Source organism: Austrofundulus limnaeus, unplaced genomic scaffold (genome assembly GCF_001266775.1).
Source record: "Austrofundulus limnaeus strain Quisiro unplaced genomic scaffold, Austrofundulus_limnaeus-1.0 Scaffold393, whole genome shotgun sequence".
Lineage (NCBI taxonomy): Eukaryota > Metazoa > Chordata > Actinopteri > Cyprinodontiformes > Rivulidae > Austrofundulus > Austrofundulus limnaeus.
The window spans coordinates 263,386-284,148 of NW_013952795.1; the positions used below are offsets into that span (position 1 = coordinate 263,386).

Sequence of the window (20,763 nt, forward strand, 5' to 3'; positions counted from 1 at the left end):
TGTATATATATATACAATTCAGTTCATATGTTAAACTGTTCGTAAACCCAGTGAATAGAGACATCATCTTTCAACAAATTATGACAGGAAACGTGTGCGTTTGGAAACAATGTTTGAAAAGAAATCTTTTATAAACTGTTTTGCAGTTAACCTGAAACTGTGCGCTGCCTGAAAAGAAAATAAATAATGGGCACCAACTACTAAAGATTCATGGATTCAAGTGAGTGATACAAATATAGATGAAAAGCATGGTCCGAGGCTTATTTTTAAGAGTCTTGGTTCCGCTCAGTGTAGGTGCAACCTCCTCAGATACCACCACATCTAGCTTGTGTATCCTGCTGTGGTATTACACATCTTTCATCCTTTCTCTGTTGTTCATCGTGGCATAACTTGCTTTCAGCTTTCACCGACTATTTTGATCTCTGACTCAAACAAAGGCAGAAAGATCCCAAACAACCTACACAATATGAGCAATAAATAACCCAGAAAAAGCTGTGTGGCAAAACTTTATCTGTATGTCATGTAATAGACGGACACAGTAAAGAACCTGGCTTCAAGCTTTAGGGGAGCATTTGAACAAACATATAAGTGTCAGATATAGAATACCATCAGAAAACTTTAACATACAGCGAGAGATGAAACCCAAAAACACAATCAGCAAACAACAAATCGAAAAGTGTCAGCAAAGTAAAGTTGTTCACCGCACAAGCTTAGTAGTCTACGTGAAAGAGCAACGTCTCTCACTTTCGGAGTGAAGGATGAGCGTTGTTTGTATAATTTCTAAGCATGAATTCCACGAGGAATCCTCTGACACGAGCCAGTAGGTAGGAGTCCACAAAGAGGTGGTGGGTGGGTGCAGGGGTGCGATTTCCGCAGGAATACCCACTTGCCCAAGAACCCTTCTCCTTCTTTTGTGTGGGTGAGTGCTTCCCTTTGTCAGCAAGAGTTACTCATGCACCTCCTTGAATATCCACCACTCCCCCCCCCTCCCCTGCCTACCCTGTAAACCTACACCTACGACAATCAGCACCCACGTTCTCCTAACGCAGCTCTGAGAGCATCATTCTCCCTTTTACTTGCAGTCAGGCTAACAGACGGGGAGAGAGAGCATGACAGATGGTGTTCACAGCTCTATTTCTGAGGCTGGACTTGTACCGCCACAGCCACCCCCCCACACCTCGCCGCCCCCCTCGCATATTCCACTCAAGCCAAGTGCTTATGAAAACTCCTCATCTTCCTCGCAGTAAAAAGCCCATTCATTTGCAGGGTTATTGTGAATTAAAAGTGTGTGTGAGCAGGTCGCAAGGAACCTCGGGGCTCGCAGGTTAAACACGGACAGTGACAGAGAGAAACCGTGTGGATTGATAAAGAGGAAATCACAATTTGTTGTTTTTTATAGCTCTATTGGCTTAGCATGCCAGACATAATGAAGAAGTAACTTTTAATAAATTAAGAACACTGAGTTGTGACTGAGAGCTTTCAACTACTACTTTCCAGTTTTGCTTTCATTACAGCAGCCTCTCATTTTGATGTTTAAACATCTGTATCGGTTTTGAATTGTTGTGATGCTACGAAATAGTTTTTACCAGTTCAGATATTTTTGATTTTTGGCATTTCTTGTAGGTGTAGAGAATGTGAAGTTTGTCACCCTATGCAACAAAGCTGTGGCAGCGAGTCTGGCAACTTTGGTAACCAGCCACAACACAATAACTTGTTATTTGAAATATTGTTAGTCTATCAGCCTTTGTTTGTGAGTTTGTGTATGTGTGTGTAAAGGTGGAGTTATACACCATTATTGGGCCATTTAAACAAAGCTGATTGTGAAGCTGTAACATTTATGTTGCAGTTCAGTTGTTCATTTACACGACAACAGCAATTGGGAGTATCTGACACCAGAACTTTTTGAATCCATGTCTCAGTGTGGAACTTCTTGGTCCCTCCCTGTTGTACTCCAAAGAAACTGCAACGTGTGAAATCAAACATGCACACAGAGTGGAGGTTTTTGGTAATGAAATTGCGGTGTGCTCTTCTGGCGGCAGCATTCAGGGGTTTTTCTGCACTTGTGAGAGCAGCAGAACAACAGTAAACAACAGCTGATAGTAAAGTTCTCTTTGTCCTATTCACCCTTTGCAATACGCAGGAGCAACGCAACCTCATCCTTGATCCAAACAATGGTTCCTGTATTCTCCATTTTGGATATAACTGCTTATCAGTGAAGCAGGGTATTACTGTTTCCAGATAATTTGATATTTACCCTGTTCTGTGCATAATGTTCTCGCTGCAGTTTCTTTTTAGAGTATAAAATGTCCATGCGGGGAAAAAAAGTCTCACAACCACATCAAAAAGATAAGATGTCTTAAGTCTGATCTTGGGTATAAATCCATCTTAAATGTATTCGTAGCAGGTCAGTGTGTAACATAAGTCATCAGGTAACATAAGTCATCAGGCAGTATGACCCTGCTGCAAGATGATTTAAAAATGAGGTTATGCCAAATTAAATTGTGTCCTTTTAGCTTTCCTCACTAAACAGTATTTTATGTTAACTATGATGTAGTTTCTGCTCCAGGAATGTTTGCTTCTTTGATGGGAGATGATTTTTTAAAAAAGTGACAGAACTTAAATCTGAGGGCATACACCATGTTTCTGTCCGCACAGCTGAAAATACCTTTGTGAATGGTTATATTATCTGCACAGATAACAATGCATTGCTAAGTTGATAGACAAAAGTTTGTTTTGGCTGTGTATTTCATGTAGTATGCACTGTAGATTACCTGAGATTGAGCTTCACCTCATGAATTATCTTTGCTGAATGTATTCTGGTACAAGTTTGCATACCAAATGTTTAATTCTATACTATTTTCATAACATGGAAGTGGTAATCTAAACTTTGTGGTAATATAAACACATAATAAAACATACTGGCAGACTTTCAGAAAGAAAGTTTTTGTTGAGAGATAAAAAGGTAAGCGCTTCTTGTGCGCTAAAACAATGTCATTAAAATAGTTCACTTTGGTAGACAGGTTTGTGGGCACTCCAACTTCAGGTTTTTATTGCTGAGTGGCTCTCAAAGATCTCAGGAGAGCTAGTCAGTTATTTTAGGGTTAACGTGAGCATAGTGCTGTAGTGGAATTTGCACAAAACTGAATTTCTGACAGAGAATGTTTAAGAATTTATATCAAAAGCTACCTAAACACCACTTAAGTGTTTCAAATGATTATTTTGTGTTTTCTACAAGATCTACAAAGTCAGCAAGAAAAATAAAAAATGCAAGATGTATAATGGTTGTCTTTCAGCTGGAAGATTTGGATTAAATTTTCCACTCTGCCACATCATGTTGAGGGGTTATTCAGCAATATGTTAAATCTACAAATACCTTATTAATGAGTGTGTAATTTCCTGTAAAATGAGGCAAACACCACAGAACTATAGGAGGTGTATAACTCAGTAGCCCTGATGTGGAGCACTATGCAGTGTCTAACTGATATGTCACATTCTAAACCCTGCAAACAGCTGGTCTAACATGGTTGTTTGTTATCACTATATTGTACCCTCAAGTCACAATGCAGCTTTATCTATATGCATATCAATTATTTCAGCCCAGTGACTACCTTCCTTGGTGGCTCACAGCCTCCACATGCTCCATCATAACTGGCGAACCCGGCTCCTGTTGTTGCAGTTGCATGACAAAAAATGCATCATTTTGTTCTCAGCTTTGCATTTTCCACCCCTTCTGGTCACAAAGCCGGGGCTGAACTGTTCACCCATCTCTGCATACAAAATTATTGTGTGATTGGTCAGAAATATGTGAGCGTGTTTGCTTATGCAAACGCTGCATGTTGCTTCAACTGCTTCACTTCCAGAAGCCAACTGTTATACTCGGAAGCAGACACTTATAGAGTCAAATGGCCAAAAACATCTGAATGGCAGTGGCAAAGATGTGCACAGAGGAATTTGTCTGGTGAAAAGTGTGGCGCTGTAACTGCAACAGATTCATGGCTAAAGTAACGGTGGATATCTGAGTGGAGACACTTTTGTTCCCAGAACGGAGGTTCCAGTGGGTAGAAATGCGGCTCAAGGGCAATGAAAGGTATGCCACCACATAACTGCATGTTGTTTGTTCGGCTGCCCATCGACAATATTGGGCACTTTAGAGGCACAACAGTTGATTTGGCCTAATATTTCCATGCTGCCTTGGCTGTTAAAAAGATGTGAACAGCAAGGAAAAGTCTTGGTCCTGGTTTGAAAACGTTGTGTGAAAGGGATGTAAGACTTACTGATCCAATGCAGACTTTGTAGATCCATCATTGGTCGCTGGGAAGTGGCTGCAGAAACTGTGATGAAACTCTGGCTTTTGTGGACACTTATTTGTCAAGCGCTTCTTGAAAGTCAAATGAAAAGTGCATGGAAGAACTCTCGTTGTCTTTTTTCAACACTTCTTTATTAGGTATTTAAAAAAACTATAATTTACAGGTGCAGCTTGGCAACTCTAAACTGTCATCAGGCGTGAGTGAAAGCTTGAATGGTTGTCTCAGTGGTCTCTGGCTCTGTGATAGACTTGCATTCTGTCCAGGGTGTACCCCATTTCTCCCACAGAAAAGTGAGTAAAGAAAATTAATGGATCAATTGATGGAAGGATGGATGAATAGAGCAACAGATCATTGATATTCTGGAACATTTAAATATTAAATTCATCAACAATCCTTTTTAAAAAAATTTAAAGACATCATTAGATCTCAAATTGATAATGCCTGTTAAGGTAAGTTTTCTTTTCAGTGTGAATGGTTGGAAGATAACCCTAGCAGTGATCATCTGGAAAATCAGTGGGGGAGTCACCCTTGATCTGCTTCATTGGATCAACAAATTAACCCACTTAACAATGACCTGCTGGACTAATGGCTAAGAAGAGAAACTCATTTGGCTTTGATAATGAACCTGAGTTGGAAACATAAACAGTCCAGTTATTAACTCTCCAGCCAACTCCAGCCTGACATCACCTGACACGCCGTGATATGCTAAACCTACACTCATTTAGTCTACTCATTAGTAAGGAAAGGTCTATTACGCAAATCAGTGACTTTAGAAACTCACTACCCAGACTCATTATCTCACCCATGTATTCAGTCTGATTTGTATTCACCTTAACAAACTGGTTACTTCGTTTTCAGAGACCAGACTGACCAGAACAAGAGAAAATGGATCAAACTAAGAGCAATCTACTATGCTACTTTATCCAACTTCTGCCATTGCAGTTTATAAGAGTATGTACACGAGTATGGGTGCTGATGAGTCTGTACTTTAGTACCATAGAGGGAAGCCCAAGCCTGAGTTCCCAAGGTAACAGTCAGTTTGAGTGGGGGCTGGCTGACTCATTTGAAGGGAATCCTGGAACCTGAACAACGCTGCCCACTCGCCCCACCCCCAGCTTCATCAGCAAAACAAGCAAACAAGGCGCTGACATGTCCCCATGTAGGGCTTCCCACTGACGGGGGTGGCAGTGGAAAATCCCTGCATGAGCTCGCATATAACTAGCATCAGAAGACACACGCACACACAGCCACAAGGCCTCACTCTTCCTTGGATACAGTGGTTTCTGCAGGCAAGACAAAAAAAGTCCTTGAAGATTAATAAATAGCTCCATGATCACAAAGCTGCATGCCAACAAATCCACACAAGCACATCCTGTATTTTGGCTTTACAAGGTGTAAGGGAAATCTGAGGGGGTAGCACAGCAAGTTTGGTCTAATTAAACTGACAATGGCACAGAATTAAAGTAATGTGAGGTGGCAACATTGACACAAATTAAATGAGTATCAATATCTTGTGGCGTAGAAGGAGACAAAGCAGTGAGGAGGAAGAGGAGGAGTAGGTGGACAAGAGAACGAACTCTTTGTCTTCTCAATTAATCCAATTATTAAGAAATTAAAGGAGATCAACAGCCGTGTAATTGACCTTTTAATTATTTCAAGGTGAGCCTGATCGCTTGACTTTGGATGAACAGTGGCCCTGGGTGAAAGTGGGTACAAAAGACTTTGGTGCACGATCCTGTAATTTACAATAAATGATAAAAAACTACAAGTTTCAACACGGTGGTAACTTGTTATTCCCAATAAACACGATTCAACACATCATTATCCACCTGTATATTATTTATACAAAAAAAGCAAATCTCTTATGTGCTTTAAACTGTGAAAAAAGTGAAATTTGACCATCAAAGGAAAACTGCACACATCCAGTCAACTAAAGCTGCTGTTTAGTGCAGCCATTTGATTTGCTTCTGTCCAGTTCCATCTGCTGATAACTATAGTTCATTCAGTGTCTTTAGTCATTAACAACTGAGAGCTGGTACAAAGGGATTTAAGAGGCAGCATTTCTGTTTTGAATCACTGGATGTTTAATTCTTCTATTATAATTGAGGCAGCAGCGAGACAGAGGTTATGGTAACTGCTGGAAACCTGTCCCACTTCACAGAAAGGTTAATGAACCTTACAAGTCCTATGGGAGATGGAGTATGCTGTTAATTTGACAAACGTGGGAAATAAATGCTTTTATGCTTTTATTGATGGTGACAAATAGCGGCCTTTGCTGGAATGAAAGGTTTTAGTCTTTTAGGTGCTTTGCTTAGAGGCAAAACAATCATGCGGAATGCATTTGTTGGAAGAAACTAAGTACATAATTGTTTGAATAGCAATTTTAGGCCAAAAAGCATCTTCATTATTAATTCCTACTTTTAGGGAACATATACTGTACAGAAATGCACAGTTGCTTGATGTATGTTATGAAACAAATGCCTTCATTCTGAATACATTTGTAGGATATTTTAAAAGCTGTTTTGAAATCTACATATTTCCACGATCCATTTTGTGCATCTCTGAATTTAATTTTAACAGGGCACTAAGGGTATAACAAATACACAGCTGGAGCGAAAACAGAAAACTTTGTCAGCAATTTCCTGAATGAGTTTGAGTTACAAGGACTCAAAGCATGGCTGTAATACAGCCGATAAGGATTTAAAATGAATGTTGAACACGTTGTGTGCAAAATTAAGAGATTAATTGGTTAATCACATTTTCATTCAACAAATCTGACAGAGGCAATGATCTGATTTTACAGACTTTCAAAGTAGGAAAATCAGTTCAGTAGTAGCATTTCTATATGTATTTTGCCCTTTTTTTTTTAGTTGCTATAAACTTTGACAACTCAGTATATCATTAAAGAAGAACTCAACAATATACACTACAGCAGTGTTTCCCAAAGTTGGGGTCGGGACCCAACTTTGGGTCCCGAAACATCAAGGTGGGGTCCAGAAAAGATTTTCTGAATAAGTTATATTTTTGCCTTAGTTGTTACAAAAGAGTGAGGTTAGTGTATTTAAAATGGATAAATGTAGAATAATAAATATTGTTACTATGCCCATGATTGGTTGACCTGATACAAATGTTTATCATCCAAAAATAGCTGGGGGCACAGGTCTTTGTGGGTCAAAAGCTGAAAAGTTTGGGAACCACTGCACTTTGGTTCCCAAAGTTGGGCTTGGGACCCAATTATGGGTCATGAAGCACCTTGATAATCTCCAGAAATCAATTTAAAGGGTAATAAAATAATTGCTGATGTAATATTTTCCCTATAATTATTACAGAAACACAAAAACGTATAAATTAGTATTTATATTTGTGTACAAGCTGTTTAGATAGTCAAAAAGCCTGTGTTTTTAGGGTTATTAACAAAGTTTATATACTCAGACCAGTAATATTTAGGGTCACAAGTTTTTGCCATGAATATTTTGTGGGTCAGAAGACAAAAAGTTTGGGAACCACTGCACTACAGGAACAATTCTTTGGTTTGCTAATTGAGGCAGTGGGTGATTATTTTATGGGATTGGTGCTGATCATCCTACATATTTGAGATAATAAACAAGAGAATTGCATCTACACTTTTCATTAAGTCAGCTGTGTCAACAGGGCAACTGTATAATTTAGTTTTCATTACAGTAAATTTTTTCCGAGATGATAGGTTTTGTTATTTAAAATAATTGCACTAGTAAGGATGGTTAGAATAACTCTGTTCACCCAAACAAAGACTATGCAAAAATGAGAGACATTGAGACATTTAATGCTCACTGCTTTGCTTTACTTGCAAAAAAGAACAAACTATTATTGGTACAAGTGGTAAAGTATAGCAACAAATGTTGGCTTTGTAGCTCTGTAGTATGTCTAATGACACTAATGAAGAAAATCTTTTTTAACATAAAGCTTCAAAGTTACTCATTTGATTATTTTTTTACTTGTGTATAAAACTGTTAAAAACAGACTTTATTTGTTTCCCTTTATAAAAGGCAAATGTCCTCATAAGCATATGGAACAAACATCTGATGTTTTTTCCAGAAGAAGACAATGTTAGTTTTTCAGCAGATGTAACACCTACAATCAGCACAGCTTCCTAAAAACATTGATTTCATCCTTCAGTTTTGTGCAGTAGAGACCACTCCAACGTATCTTTGTGTAAGCACAGCTGCTTTCGCTGGTCTTTGATAACCCCTTTTCCTACCGAACAATCTCACCCTCACTTTCTCCCAGCTACACTATAGGCTGCGTTTCCCATGCCTGTGCGCACAACTGCTCGCCACAGGAACACACATGAATCCATGCTCCACAATCCCTCTTAACCTCTGACCTTGGCTTATTGTTACCTGTGAGCAGTGCTGTGGCAAACATGTTGTACAAGTACACTGCACAGCCCTGCAAGCTGTTTGTGCTCTGCAAGTATGGAAGGCAGGGGAGGAGGGAAGGAAGAGAGGGAGCTATTTAATCCCCCCCAAAGGAACTCCCCTCTCAACCCGTATCGTGAACTCGCAGGCAAATCGCGTAGCTGGAAGGCACACCACACACACACATACACACACATACATACACACACATACACACACTGCTGTCTTTTTAATTTCATCAGCTGAAAGAAATCTATACAGTGCTTTGGAATCTGACTGAGCCGCGAAGAGAAGTGAACTATACAGCACCCTGGAATGTAAACAGGTTTCTTACAAAGTGTAGCATAAAAATACCACATTGTAACAAACCTCTTGGCTATGATAATGGTCAATAGTACAGATCAGAGGTCTGTTTCTTTTTTTTTCTTGGTTGTTAGTTCGACACCATATCAATACGCACAAGTTGAACAAATTCAGAGAATACTTTAGCGGAAATGTTCCAGTCATACTTTTAATTATTCATGTAAACAAAATATTGGCGTTTGCTGAATGGTTTGTGTTTCAGTTTGCGTGAATGTTAGAAATGCTGTCATTACAACACTTGCAGTCAGATGCTTGGTTGAGAACAGATATGAGCTGTAATCTGCAAAAACACTCATCTATTGTTCAATGTTATTTATTGTCACCCCTTGAAGCATTCATGGAAACAGACACATTGTTTAATATCAATAAATGATTGCATGATTTCTATCCAATTAGCCTTGCTACACTTACATACTTAAATTTGCAATAATGGATGAATGTAACACTGTTCCTGGTATAAGAGTGGTTTTTATTTCATTATACAAGATCTGAGCTGCTGTTCCAGTTCAAGTTACCAGCCCCATAAAGCATGTTTCAGCTGTATTTTCTTGTTACTTTTACTGTTTAGCATTACTTTGAAAATGCAATCATAATCAGTACTTTGAGTTAGACAGGCCACCATGATATGTGCCAACTTTTGCATTCATAGTTGTCACACTTAATTATCGTGACAAAAATACACGAAAATATGCTGGCTTCAGGAGGTCTTTTGTCAAGTCTTTGTTTTTGTGTACAATTAACTGGCAAGCATGCTATATACTTAAGTAAGGGCTATTTTAGGTGAGCATAATTGTTAGGGAGTTGTTTTTATCAGCATGCCTCAATCCCCCCTTCACCGTGCCATATCAGGAGACACCCCTAAGAGGAAGCGTTTTCCAAAGCTGCGGCCCCAACAACCCCCCACCAGTTATGACATTTGTTCATTTACCCGCCCCTCTCTACCCCATTCTAGCTGGCATGCCCACACTCCTCCCCCCCAACATCTGTCAAAGGTGACCACTTTACAAGGGAACAGGTAGGCAGACGCCGTCAACACCCCCCTCACACACCCCCTCCACCTGTACCCTCAAACGCACAAATTCGTGCACGGGGCCGACTGCCAGAGATCCTGCTTTCCTGACTGAAGTGGAGGAGAGGGGGGGTATGACAAAGACGACAGCTTGTGTGGGGGAACATTGTCTGCGGCTGCGACTAGAAATCTTTTCAGGAAAAACAGGATTTTATACACAATGGCCGTGGGTGTGAAGAAAGGGGGCACGTATTAAAAAGAGTGCCTTTATGTGAGCAGAGCTACGGATTTTTAAACTGCGTTTACATGGATAAGGTCCAAAATGCTCGTTTCCCCCCCTTTACTAGGCTCTAGTGTGACAGACTGGATCAGAGAGGGCTTTCCAGGTTGTGCTTGTTTTCTTGGAACATATTCATGATCCTTTAAATGCAGGACAGTGTTCGGACTAGAAATAAGTGCAACACAATGGCACACATAAAACCTGCTTTCTTAAATAAAATACATAAAATGTCTGTGAGGAATAAAAAAGGGACAAAATCAAATGGGTTCCTAGAATACACCATTAGCCTTCATGTGAAAACTTATTTCTTTTTAGTAAAATTGTTGCCTGAACTGCATTCCTGGTTACTGATAGGAAACCACAGGAGCTCATGTTCTTTGTGCCGTGAAGCCGCTTCAATCGTCTCACCACAGCAACCAAAGCTGGGAGGTCAGCTTTTATAGAGACGTCAAAAAAGGCTCGGTGGGTTATCAGCTGCTGTATAATGTGTGCGTACGTGTGTTTGCTTGTGTGTGTTTGTTGTATATGAACGGGGGATGGAGCTGACAACTGAGCGGAGGATTCTTATGTAATTCTCCCTTTAGGTGGCGGAGAACAGTGAGAGCAGCAGCCCACACTGAAGAAGAACCTGTTTGTTAATAAGCCGCGATGGCTCGATAATGTTGCAAGGTGTTTGTGCAGAAAAAGCACCGGCGATAACGAGTGTCAGCATGCCCAGGTACAAAGCCGCCGTCGTGAAAAGCACTGGTTTCTGCTGCGCTGGTCTTTGCGAAACACTTTCTCACAATCACAGAGAAATCTATAGATGCAGGCAGAAGATAGTTCTGAACGTATGTGTGCAGTACTGACAGATAAAAAAAAATTAAAAAGGACAACCTAACAAACTCTAGCATCTGAATATGGCTGAGCAGCTGCGAGGGGAGTGGGATGAGGTTTAAAAAGATTTCCAAAAGTTGAACTCTGTGTAGCACAACCTCCGACATTTATCTGGCTGTAGTTGAACAGATGAGCACATGCTCTAAATGTTAAGCACCTCCAGCTGCGCTTTAGTGTAAAGGACTATTGTTATCTTCTACCAAGGGAGTTTTTCTGATTGTTATTTAAAAAGAGAAGGACTTGGATTAAAATTTATTGTAATAATACAGTATACTTCTATTTTAGCTTTCATCATCCTAAATGATATATACGTGTGTATAAAACACTTCTTTAGGTTGCGGCACTGCTCTTAATCATGTAAAAAAATGTTATTTATTTATTTTTTCCTTTTACTTCTGATATGTATGCTGCTGACAACAATCTGTTCATACTTTGTAAGACATGTTGGCATAAAAAAGTAAGTGTTTATCCTGTAAGTTAAGTTTAAACAAAGGATGACAACAGGTGCACCGAGCAGAATTTAGATTTGATGAAGTTGCATCACGTGACTTGAAGCCAGAAGGCAGTTCTGCGTAAAAAAGTTTGCGAAACCATAAACAACCAAACCGTTAACCTGGGTTGTGAGCACGTTTAGCAACTTTGGAGTGAAAAAAAAAGAAGGAAAAAAAATCACATTAAAAAGGAAAATTGTTCACTTGCTTAGCGCCCACCCCCTTGTCATAAGATATGGATGTCCCGTAAGGTTATTCGTGTTTGCTGGGGATTGAAGTGCTCAACTGGATTAAAAAAACACACTGCATATGTTTGGAAATCTGTTTCCCTGGGCGTATGAGTGGAATGAGCGAGCGTGAAGCAGCAGCTTGCGTCTCCTCCAAGAGAGAGGGCAGACACTCTCATCATTAGCTGGGCTACAATGTGCTCCTCTACCTGCTCCAATCTGCACAGCCAGGCTCCACTCTGACGCCAGACAGATGTTCCCAGCACTAGGTGCAAAGTATTTAGAGGGGGAAATGAGAGTGAGCAGAACAGAATGGAAATATTCAGCGGAGTACACAATAAGAGTTTAATTATGAATAATACCATTGCTCCTTTGTTCTCACAATGATGCGAGCTATGGTTCACTTGGCCTTTGGGAGATTGTTTTTGGCTTCCATATGGGGGCAGCTGTCTGTCAAAAATAAACGCTGAAATCACAACATGCCACAGTTGGGATAATTACAGGATAAAGAACAATGCAATTATGTATGTTTATTTGCAATTTTTAGTAGGTATTTTGCTAAAACAAACTCGAAGGTTTTTGCAGAGTTTCAACACTTAATCCTATCATTTGGTGCTGGAAGGTGAGCAGCGATCTGCAGCTGAGGATGCTTTTGTTTTTATTTCTTTTCAACTTGACACCGAGTGTAACTTAAGATAAAGTTATATACTCAAGACAGTTTTTCTAGCACGCGAAAATGTGTCTGTAAGAAAACAAAGAAAAGTGCCGTACTTGAAGGACTGTGATAGTTATACTTTTGAACACCAAAAAACAAAAAAACAAAAACTGCAGTCACTTTTACCTTTGGGCAAAGTAACTGAGTTGACTTTCTAGAAAGAAATTAGTTTTAGATATGCATCCAACGGATCATAAAATATTTTGCTAACATGACAAACAACTAAAGATATGGCACAATAGCACTTGAATTGTGTGTTGTGAATGAGTCTCAGCTACACCACATTTCATCATCATCATCATCATGATCAACTTTATTTATAAAGCACTTTAACACCAGCCGCAGCTGAAACAGTGAAATAAACATAAATAAGATAAAAACAGATAAAATCACTAAAATTAAGTAAAATCAAGTCTCAGATGGGTAAAAGGCGAATGAGTAAAATAAGTTTTCAGATGGTCTTAAAAATGGACAGTGGCTACATTGAGGCTACATATCTGAAAATATTGTAAGATAAAGCTATTTTTGTGTTTCCAAATATCAGTTAGCTGTGGCAGCCATCTTAAATCTCTATGTTTCATTGAAATTGTCCACAGCTTCTTGAGATATTTGGCTTTCTGATAGAGGTAACGCTTTCTTTTACGGTACCCTTATTACCATATAATTATTTAAAAAGGTAATTAAATGGTAATTAGGGTACAAAAGAAAAAACTATTGTTAGTAAAACTATCTTTATTGGGTAACTACAATCAAATTACTATTCAACAGTAACTCACCACTATATTTATAACCAAACGAATGCAACTAAATTTTGGGGTTAGGTGTTAATTCCAATAAAATATATCTTTAAATCTGTCCAAATTACCTACTACTTATTTAAGTGTTACATGGTGAATTGTAATAAATTACCAGGCAAGTGCTACATTACTGCAGACAATTAATTACATAGTAAAATTGTACCGTAATTACCACATGATTACATGGTAATAAGCGTAAAAGAAAGCGTTACCCTGATAGAGTTATAATAGTTAACAGCAAAGTTTTAAAAACAGATCTTGCACAGTTTGCTTTCAAAATTATAAGTTAGGAATGACTCTCAGCTATTTCCACTTCAAATTTTAGCTCAATGTCTACAAAAGTGACTGTTACAGCCATTTTTTGCTTGCAAAGACCAAATGGTTGTGGCAGCTATCTTGAACAGGGTTAACTAAAAAATATCAATTGCACATGTCCAAACAATAATTACTTTCTGAGAATTTCATTAAAATTCATTCAGTGGTTCATGAGATATTTTGCTAACACAGCAGACAAATGAACACACACATAAGCATCATTGCTCCTTTACCTTTGGCAGAGGACAATACCAATGACAGTCAAATATGGTCATTTAAGAATTTTAGCACCTAATGAAAAGCTATAAGAGGTGCAGTCTAATAGTTTGCAGTTACAGGAGGAGTTGAGGTGTGGAGCAGCTGATCTCTGCAGGCCTCAGAATTCACAAACACAAAGCCAGCTGGTCTGAAACAGTCACAATACTCCACTGATTGTATTTGCCTGAGCAGCAGGAAAAACACAAGCTCTCTCCCCTTTTGGGAACTGTAACAATAGAGGATGTCAAAGTATGTCCCTCATGCGCTGCAATGATGAGCTGGCCAACTGGCCTTCGATAAGTCAAGGAGAGGAAACTGACAAACGTATGATTTCTTCCTGTCCACAGATCACGCTGAGGTGAACAAGATAAAGGAAGACCTCAGACAATAAGTCATCGAGCCTCTTGTCTCGTATAAAACAAATCTCTGTTTGTAAATAAAAAGGAAACAAAATCAAAACCCTTTTCATTCTGACAGATTAAAAAAATGATTGCAAAAATTTCACAACCCGAAAGATCCAAAAATTGTCTTTTAATATATTACCTTCACTGTGACAAACCCTCAGGAGGGAGATTTCTTATATTATCACGCCCATAAAAAACCTACGGCAATAAATCTGTTTAAATGGGATTTAAAAGCAATGAACAGCTTATTTTTCCTCTGAGTAGGAAAAGACATTTAACAAGTGTATTAACAAGAAAAAGTTAACACCTAATGTTGTATTTTATACAAAGTGACTCTATTCACATACAAATGATTTGCTTGTTACAGTCATTACTGGTGCCAGACCATACCGGAACATCTGTATTGATTTAGACTCCAGTAGAACAGAAAGGAGGGGGGAGAGACTCGCAATCTGGAATTCAACTTAAGAGAGCGAGACAACAATCTGTTGTACGGTTATTTTGGTAATTGTCCATAATTGATGTAAAAACATGGTGCGTGTGGCGGAAGATTCTAAATGACTGTTTTTTTGCAGCAGAGAGGGTCAATGATAATGGGCAGTTGCACTGAAAATGCAAACGCAGCATCTAATAATGTTATTCTAAAAGCAAGTGGACAGCTGGTGAGAGAAGACAAGACATCCAGCCACACAGCGTACATATAATTGCTGGAATAAATTGTTCCTGGCTGCTAAAACTTGAGCTGCGTTAAGTAAAAAAGAATAAAATGTTCATTGTTACTGTACCTGGTGTGGAGACTCTGCATGTAAAGATGCATTAAGGGATCTTGGGACAATAAGGTACAGGTTCTGCTTTCACACTTTCATTGCTGCTTGTCATTCAAATCTCACTCGTGGCTTAAACCCTAATGCAGATCATGTGCCACTTTATAAATGAGCAACAAGGACATTTTCTTTTTTAACAAAAAAAAAGAATCAACTCAACATCAATTGCACATCAACATTTTACTCCAACTGCAGTATATAGCCTACAAGCTTTAAAATAAATAATCACATGTCATTTTGTTTCAACAGCTGACTGATCTGAACTTTCAACACATCAGCTTGTTATGAATCACACAATTTACTTTTGTGGTTATGTTTCTCAAAAGCCCCGTCGTGTCTAAAGATAGCGCAGGCAGTAGCTGCATGGCGGCAGCAGAAAGGTTATGTGCAGTTGTGTGTGAATAAACACACATGTACAGCGCAGCAGTTTGAGCAAATTATACAGAATACCCACCCCCACCAAAAAAAATTAAAATAAGGTTTTGTAAATCATATTCTAATTTAATGAGTTTTAAACTGATTTTCTATAGAGGCCAACTTGTTAAAGTTATAAACACGTGTTAAAACTCCCTCATCATGGTCACTTAATGGTCTTGGGGTTACAATGAATACCTTTTATGTTGAAGCATGTCGCGGCAAAACGGACAGAAAACACGTTGGAAGAATGTCAAATAGACAAACAGTCTTGCGAGTATGGTCGTAAAATTATTTATTAGTGTGGGCAACATTAAACAGAAAACAATCAGAGAAGTCTGTCAGATGTGGCCGCCCGGGTAAGGGCGGAAGAGAAAAGTTATACCGTCAGYTATCATCATGTGATAAAAAACAACCAATCACAGCCTGCCTCATGTCCCTAACAGCCAATGACAAGCTCTGAATCCCATGGTGACCATATCGATACGTGGAAGTAGGCCATCTTRCKTCCRTGTCCTCTGACGTCCGGAGTCACTGATTAAAGAAACAGTCATAAGATATGACAAGGTACGAACAGGGAACAGTGTCAAGGCGATAGATATAAGTATTCCATAACAAAGCAAATAATAAATGATTTATTCTAGTTGTTGGTCACTTCGACAATTCGTAAGCTACCAACTATCAACAATGGATTGTTATTCGAGTAGTCATCTGTTGTTTTAAATCTTTGGTGACTAAGGTATTAGTATCAATTTACTGGCTCAAATTTCACATTTGTAATGTTAAAATAGGTCTAAAAAGGTTTATTAATGTGGGAATCTTCAGATTAACATGCTGCAGTGATGACTTTCTTACTTCATACAAAAACATTTTTTTTCTCTACACATAAATTCTCAACAAATAAAAAGATACTTGTGACATTGAACTTAAACTAAAGTTAAATAAAAGCACAAGCATCATTCTGTATTATGGTGTTCTATACCTTAGTCTTTACAGTGTTTTTTTTTTGTATATTTGTGAGTCCAAATATAATTAAGGCATTACATCATACCCACTTGCTAAACTGTCCAGTCAGATTGAAAATGGAGAGGAAATGTTTTTTGTTCAGGGGTATGACTGTAACTTCCTACATAAGGTAAAGCCTAAAATATAAAATGACATGTTTTGTGTCAAAAGCACTAATTTGAAAATCGGCCTCCCTGAAGTTTGTCCTGTTGGTTCCAGGGAGCCGACTAAACCCTCCTGTTCCTAGAAGACAGTGTTGAGAGATTTTTCCACTCAGCCTCTCTCAGGACCTTACACCGTTGTGGTGGAACGCTGTGAGTGCGCGAGACAGAACAGTACCTGGCAACAACTACACGGCTCGCAAACACCTCTCTCCGCGGGGTTCTGGCACGTCTGACATAAAGCGAGGGGATCCTCGGCACATGTTTCGTTAAATGAAGAGCCATGTGTTCGGCTGAACCCGGCGCAGAAGTGAGTGATACATCAACACAAAGGGGCACTTCAGCATTGTTTTAATACTGCTTCACTAATGAGACCCTAACAGCAGAATCAGCTTCTATCTGCCGAGGCTCGCTGCTCGGTCCAGCCTGACCTCACCTCGCTCTCGGCTAAATTATGGAAATCTTTATCTTCATAACTCTGGATATGGATAAAGAATACGCAGCAATTATGGAAACCTCTGCAAACCAGGGCAAGGCTGTACGACCCTGCACTGATGAATATATATGAAAAGAAAATGGCTTCTGCTGCTCACGCTGTTTGACTAATAAACATCTAAACATGGATCTGTTTGACTTTTGCGAGTATGACCCCACAACTCATAAACGCAAAGAAAATAATGCTAAACATACCTTATCTTCTAAAGGAAGAAACTAATCTTTTTTAATTATAGCTCTTTTATACTGAAATACATGCATGCATTCATTCACAAACTGACCCACACTGCTGTTTAAAACCACGCTATGAAACAAAACCCAATACATTCAGATTGACACTTCAAACAAAAACTAAGGTTGTGCGGAGTCACCTATCCACCCTGGTCAATTAAACACCTCCCACTACAGTTGGCATCACTCAAAAGGCTCATTACCCTTCTGACCAACCACCATCTACAATCAGAAAAACATCCCGTCACATTGGCCAATCCCACATGGGCAACGCAGGTCAACACCCACACAAGTGACAGGAAATTGAATTGCTAGAGAGAATGTGGTCTGTCTGAACGCTCGGAAAATATTTGTTTATTCACAACTGGTCATGCAGACAGATTGTCTTTACAGACTTCAAAAGAAGACGTGAAGGTTATGTCTTGTGCATTTTCATGAAGGTGAAAATAACGTTTTTTTATTTCAGTAGTGTTTGTCCGTGATTCGATGTAAAAATTAAAAGATACTTGATAGAATATAGAACTATGGTTGTACAAATGTGAGATAATTCACAAAATGTTGAATTTACACCTTCTGTGAGTTATAAAACTAAAATCTATCCATCTAGCACTTTTGGATCTTTGAATCAATACAGTTTTCAGAGGGTAAACCACGACTAAAAAAAAAAAATCAAAGGGAAGCGGTACAACATCTCTGAAGTAGCTTTGTGAGCTTGTGCTTTCCGAACCACTAGTTCTAATCTACTGGGTTGATCTCCCAGTCCTCGAGGGATTATAAAATGTCTGCAAACCTCAAAATATTTGAGGCAATCAACAACTCAACATGCATTTGGCGTTCAGAATGCAAGAATGTGAAAACACACAAGCGAATGGATAAAAAAGGAGTGAAATATGAAGAGAAATAAGGGGATCGGAGCTGTGCCCATTTCGGGGGTGTAAAATATGGAGAAGTGTGGATCATTGGGGGAGCTGCTCTGCCTGGGGGAACAGATGAAGGGAGGACACTCTGCCAAGATCTCTCCACTGAAGGGGGAGCTGAGGGACTGGAGCACTATGGGAGGAAAAGTGTGCGCCTCGCATGCTGCTCTCCTCAATCTCAGTCTCACACGCTTGCATTGACACGTCCCAGGCTCTCTGCAGCAGAGGGAAATTGCTGCTGACAGGGCCTTGCAAACTTTCACAGCCATTTAGAAAGACTTACTCCCACACTTTTGTCACAGGCATTTATTGCACAAGATACATGATATGAGAAATTAACATTTTCAAAACTTGGCATCGTTTTTTTGTAACCAAGTTCGGCTTAAAAACCATTCATAATTTTTCAGCTTTACGATCGGCCTTAGTGCAGATGTAAACACGGGACATGCCAAGTGAGACCTCGAGATTATGAAAATGCATTAAAAAAAACAGCAACCAAACACTACTTCGTAAATTTCTACCATACTGTAAGACTTTCTAATCCAATAAAAAGCACAGCCCGTATCGCCATCATCAAAACATGAGGTTTATCTCAAGTTGAGGGCAGAATTTGGGATGTTTACTGTACCTTTATGTCCACAACCAACCAGTGCCTCCAGTAACCTGAGCTTGTTGTACGACTGGGAGCATCCGGATCAACCATCACCAGGATATATTTCTTTCCCTGCAACAAAAACAAGTTTATTTATCATCACATTTAATAGAAACTCAAAAAATTACCAGACACGTTTTGATTGGCCCAAAGATTTAGCACAATCTGACCGCTTTACTGTTTGTACATCTCATTTTAATTACTTTACTATTTTAGACTGAAGCTTTTTAATGTTCTGATTCTATTTTAGAGTATTTATAACAATTGGAAATGAAGGAGTTGTCAACCTAAAATGATTAGCTCCAAAAGTGAGTGAGTTTTTTTTTCCTGTTATCTTAACAAGAGCGTAACGTAATCTAACTTCAGCTGTCAAAACTTAAATATGAAAAGAAGAGGAAGAATTAAACTCACAGGATAATGCACACTGAAGCTGGGATTATCACAAACTCATTCTTTCCTCAAACAAGTCCCTGTCCCTTCTGGTGTTCCTTAAACTTAATATCCTTAATGTGACATAAACAAAATGACAACGTTTTGGATGTGAGACCAAATCATCTCATTAACATATTCACAGTAACTTTCTGCCACTTACCAAGTATCTTTATACCCCTCAATCTGTCAATGGAGAGAAAAAGCATCTTAACTAACACTTGATCACAGTTATTGGACGAAGATTTGGCGGCTTAATTGCCGGAAAAAAAAATCTTCACTCTGTCTGTCCCTAAAAGTTAGAGAATTATGAGAGCAGATTGAATTATTGCAAGAGCACATTTGTCATCCCTGGTCTGGTGCCCAAAATCTGCCAGACCATATGATGGGCTTTTTTATTTTGTTCACTTCCTCTACAAACATAGACACAATGTCCTTCTACAGTATATGCACTTTCAGTTGAAGCAAGACCATAATGATATCAGCCTTAAAACATAGGAAAAAAAAAAACAGATGCAGCGTCTCTTATGTTCTAGCACCGGCTGCCAAAAAACACTGTTGACGGTGCGGTAAAACGTTTTTCAAAGGATCAAATGCTTCAGTGTAAACATAAACCTTAAATTTCTGTTTGTTCTGTCCTGTGAAGACATTCTTACAGGCCTTGGAAAATTATCCTAAGCCGATGTACTTGAATGAGATAAAGAAGTAGTCATGTATTTTTTCTGCAGATGCTCATTTTCAGAAGGATTCTCTGCCTACCTGACAAGCAGTAATATGCGTAAACAACTAAGCCTAATAATAGGATAATACTGTAGTCTCGGTGATAGTGCCTGCAGGTAACATCCAGACACACCAGTAACAATAGAGCCTCCTCCACAGCCTGTCAAAAGTGACTCTATATCAGTGACCCCCCCTGGGCAGCTTACCAACCATGACCTGTTGCCTTCTCCGGAGTTGTAATCCTCATTTGTACATGTTTGCTACCAGGCAAAGAAAAAGTGTGATAATGTAGTTATACTAATATCTAAGTAAGACCCTGATGCATTCAGAAATAATATGGTTTCAAACAACAACAACACACACACACACACACAAACACACACACAAACGCACCCAGCCTGAAAGGCAATTTAAGCTTTTAATTTAAAAATGACCTCCAGTCACAAGTACTATTAAAGGAAATTGCACTTCTTTGA

The 20,763-nt window shown here is 39.0% G+C and overlaps 1 protein-coding gene across 1 annotated transcript in view; it reads right to left on the minus strand.

The window, feature by feature from the left end:
* pebp4 (phosphatidylethanolamine binding protein 4) overlaps positions 1 to 19,728 on the minus strand; it is a 37,770-nt gene extending 18,042 nt beyond the window's left edge. Inside the window, exons 1-2 of the mRNA XM_014023857.1 lie at positions 19,550 to 19,728; positions 19,115 to 19,210 (exon numbers count right to left, since the gene is read on the minus strand). Coding sequence (XP_013879311.1) covers positions 19,115 to 19,189 — 75 coding nt within the window. The 5' untranslated portion in view covers positions 19,190 to 19,210; positions 19,550 to 19,728. The remainder of the gene's footprint in view (positions 1 to 19,114; positions 19,211 to 19,549) is intronic.
* Between the last annotated feature and the right edge of the window lie 1,035 nt (positions 19,729 to 20,763).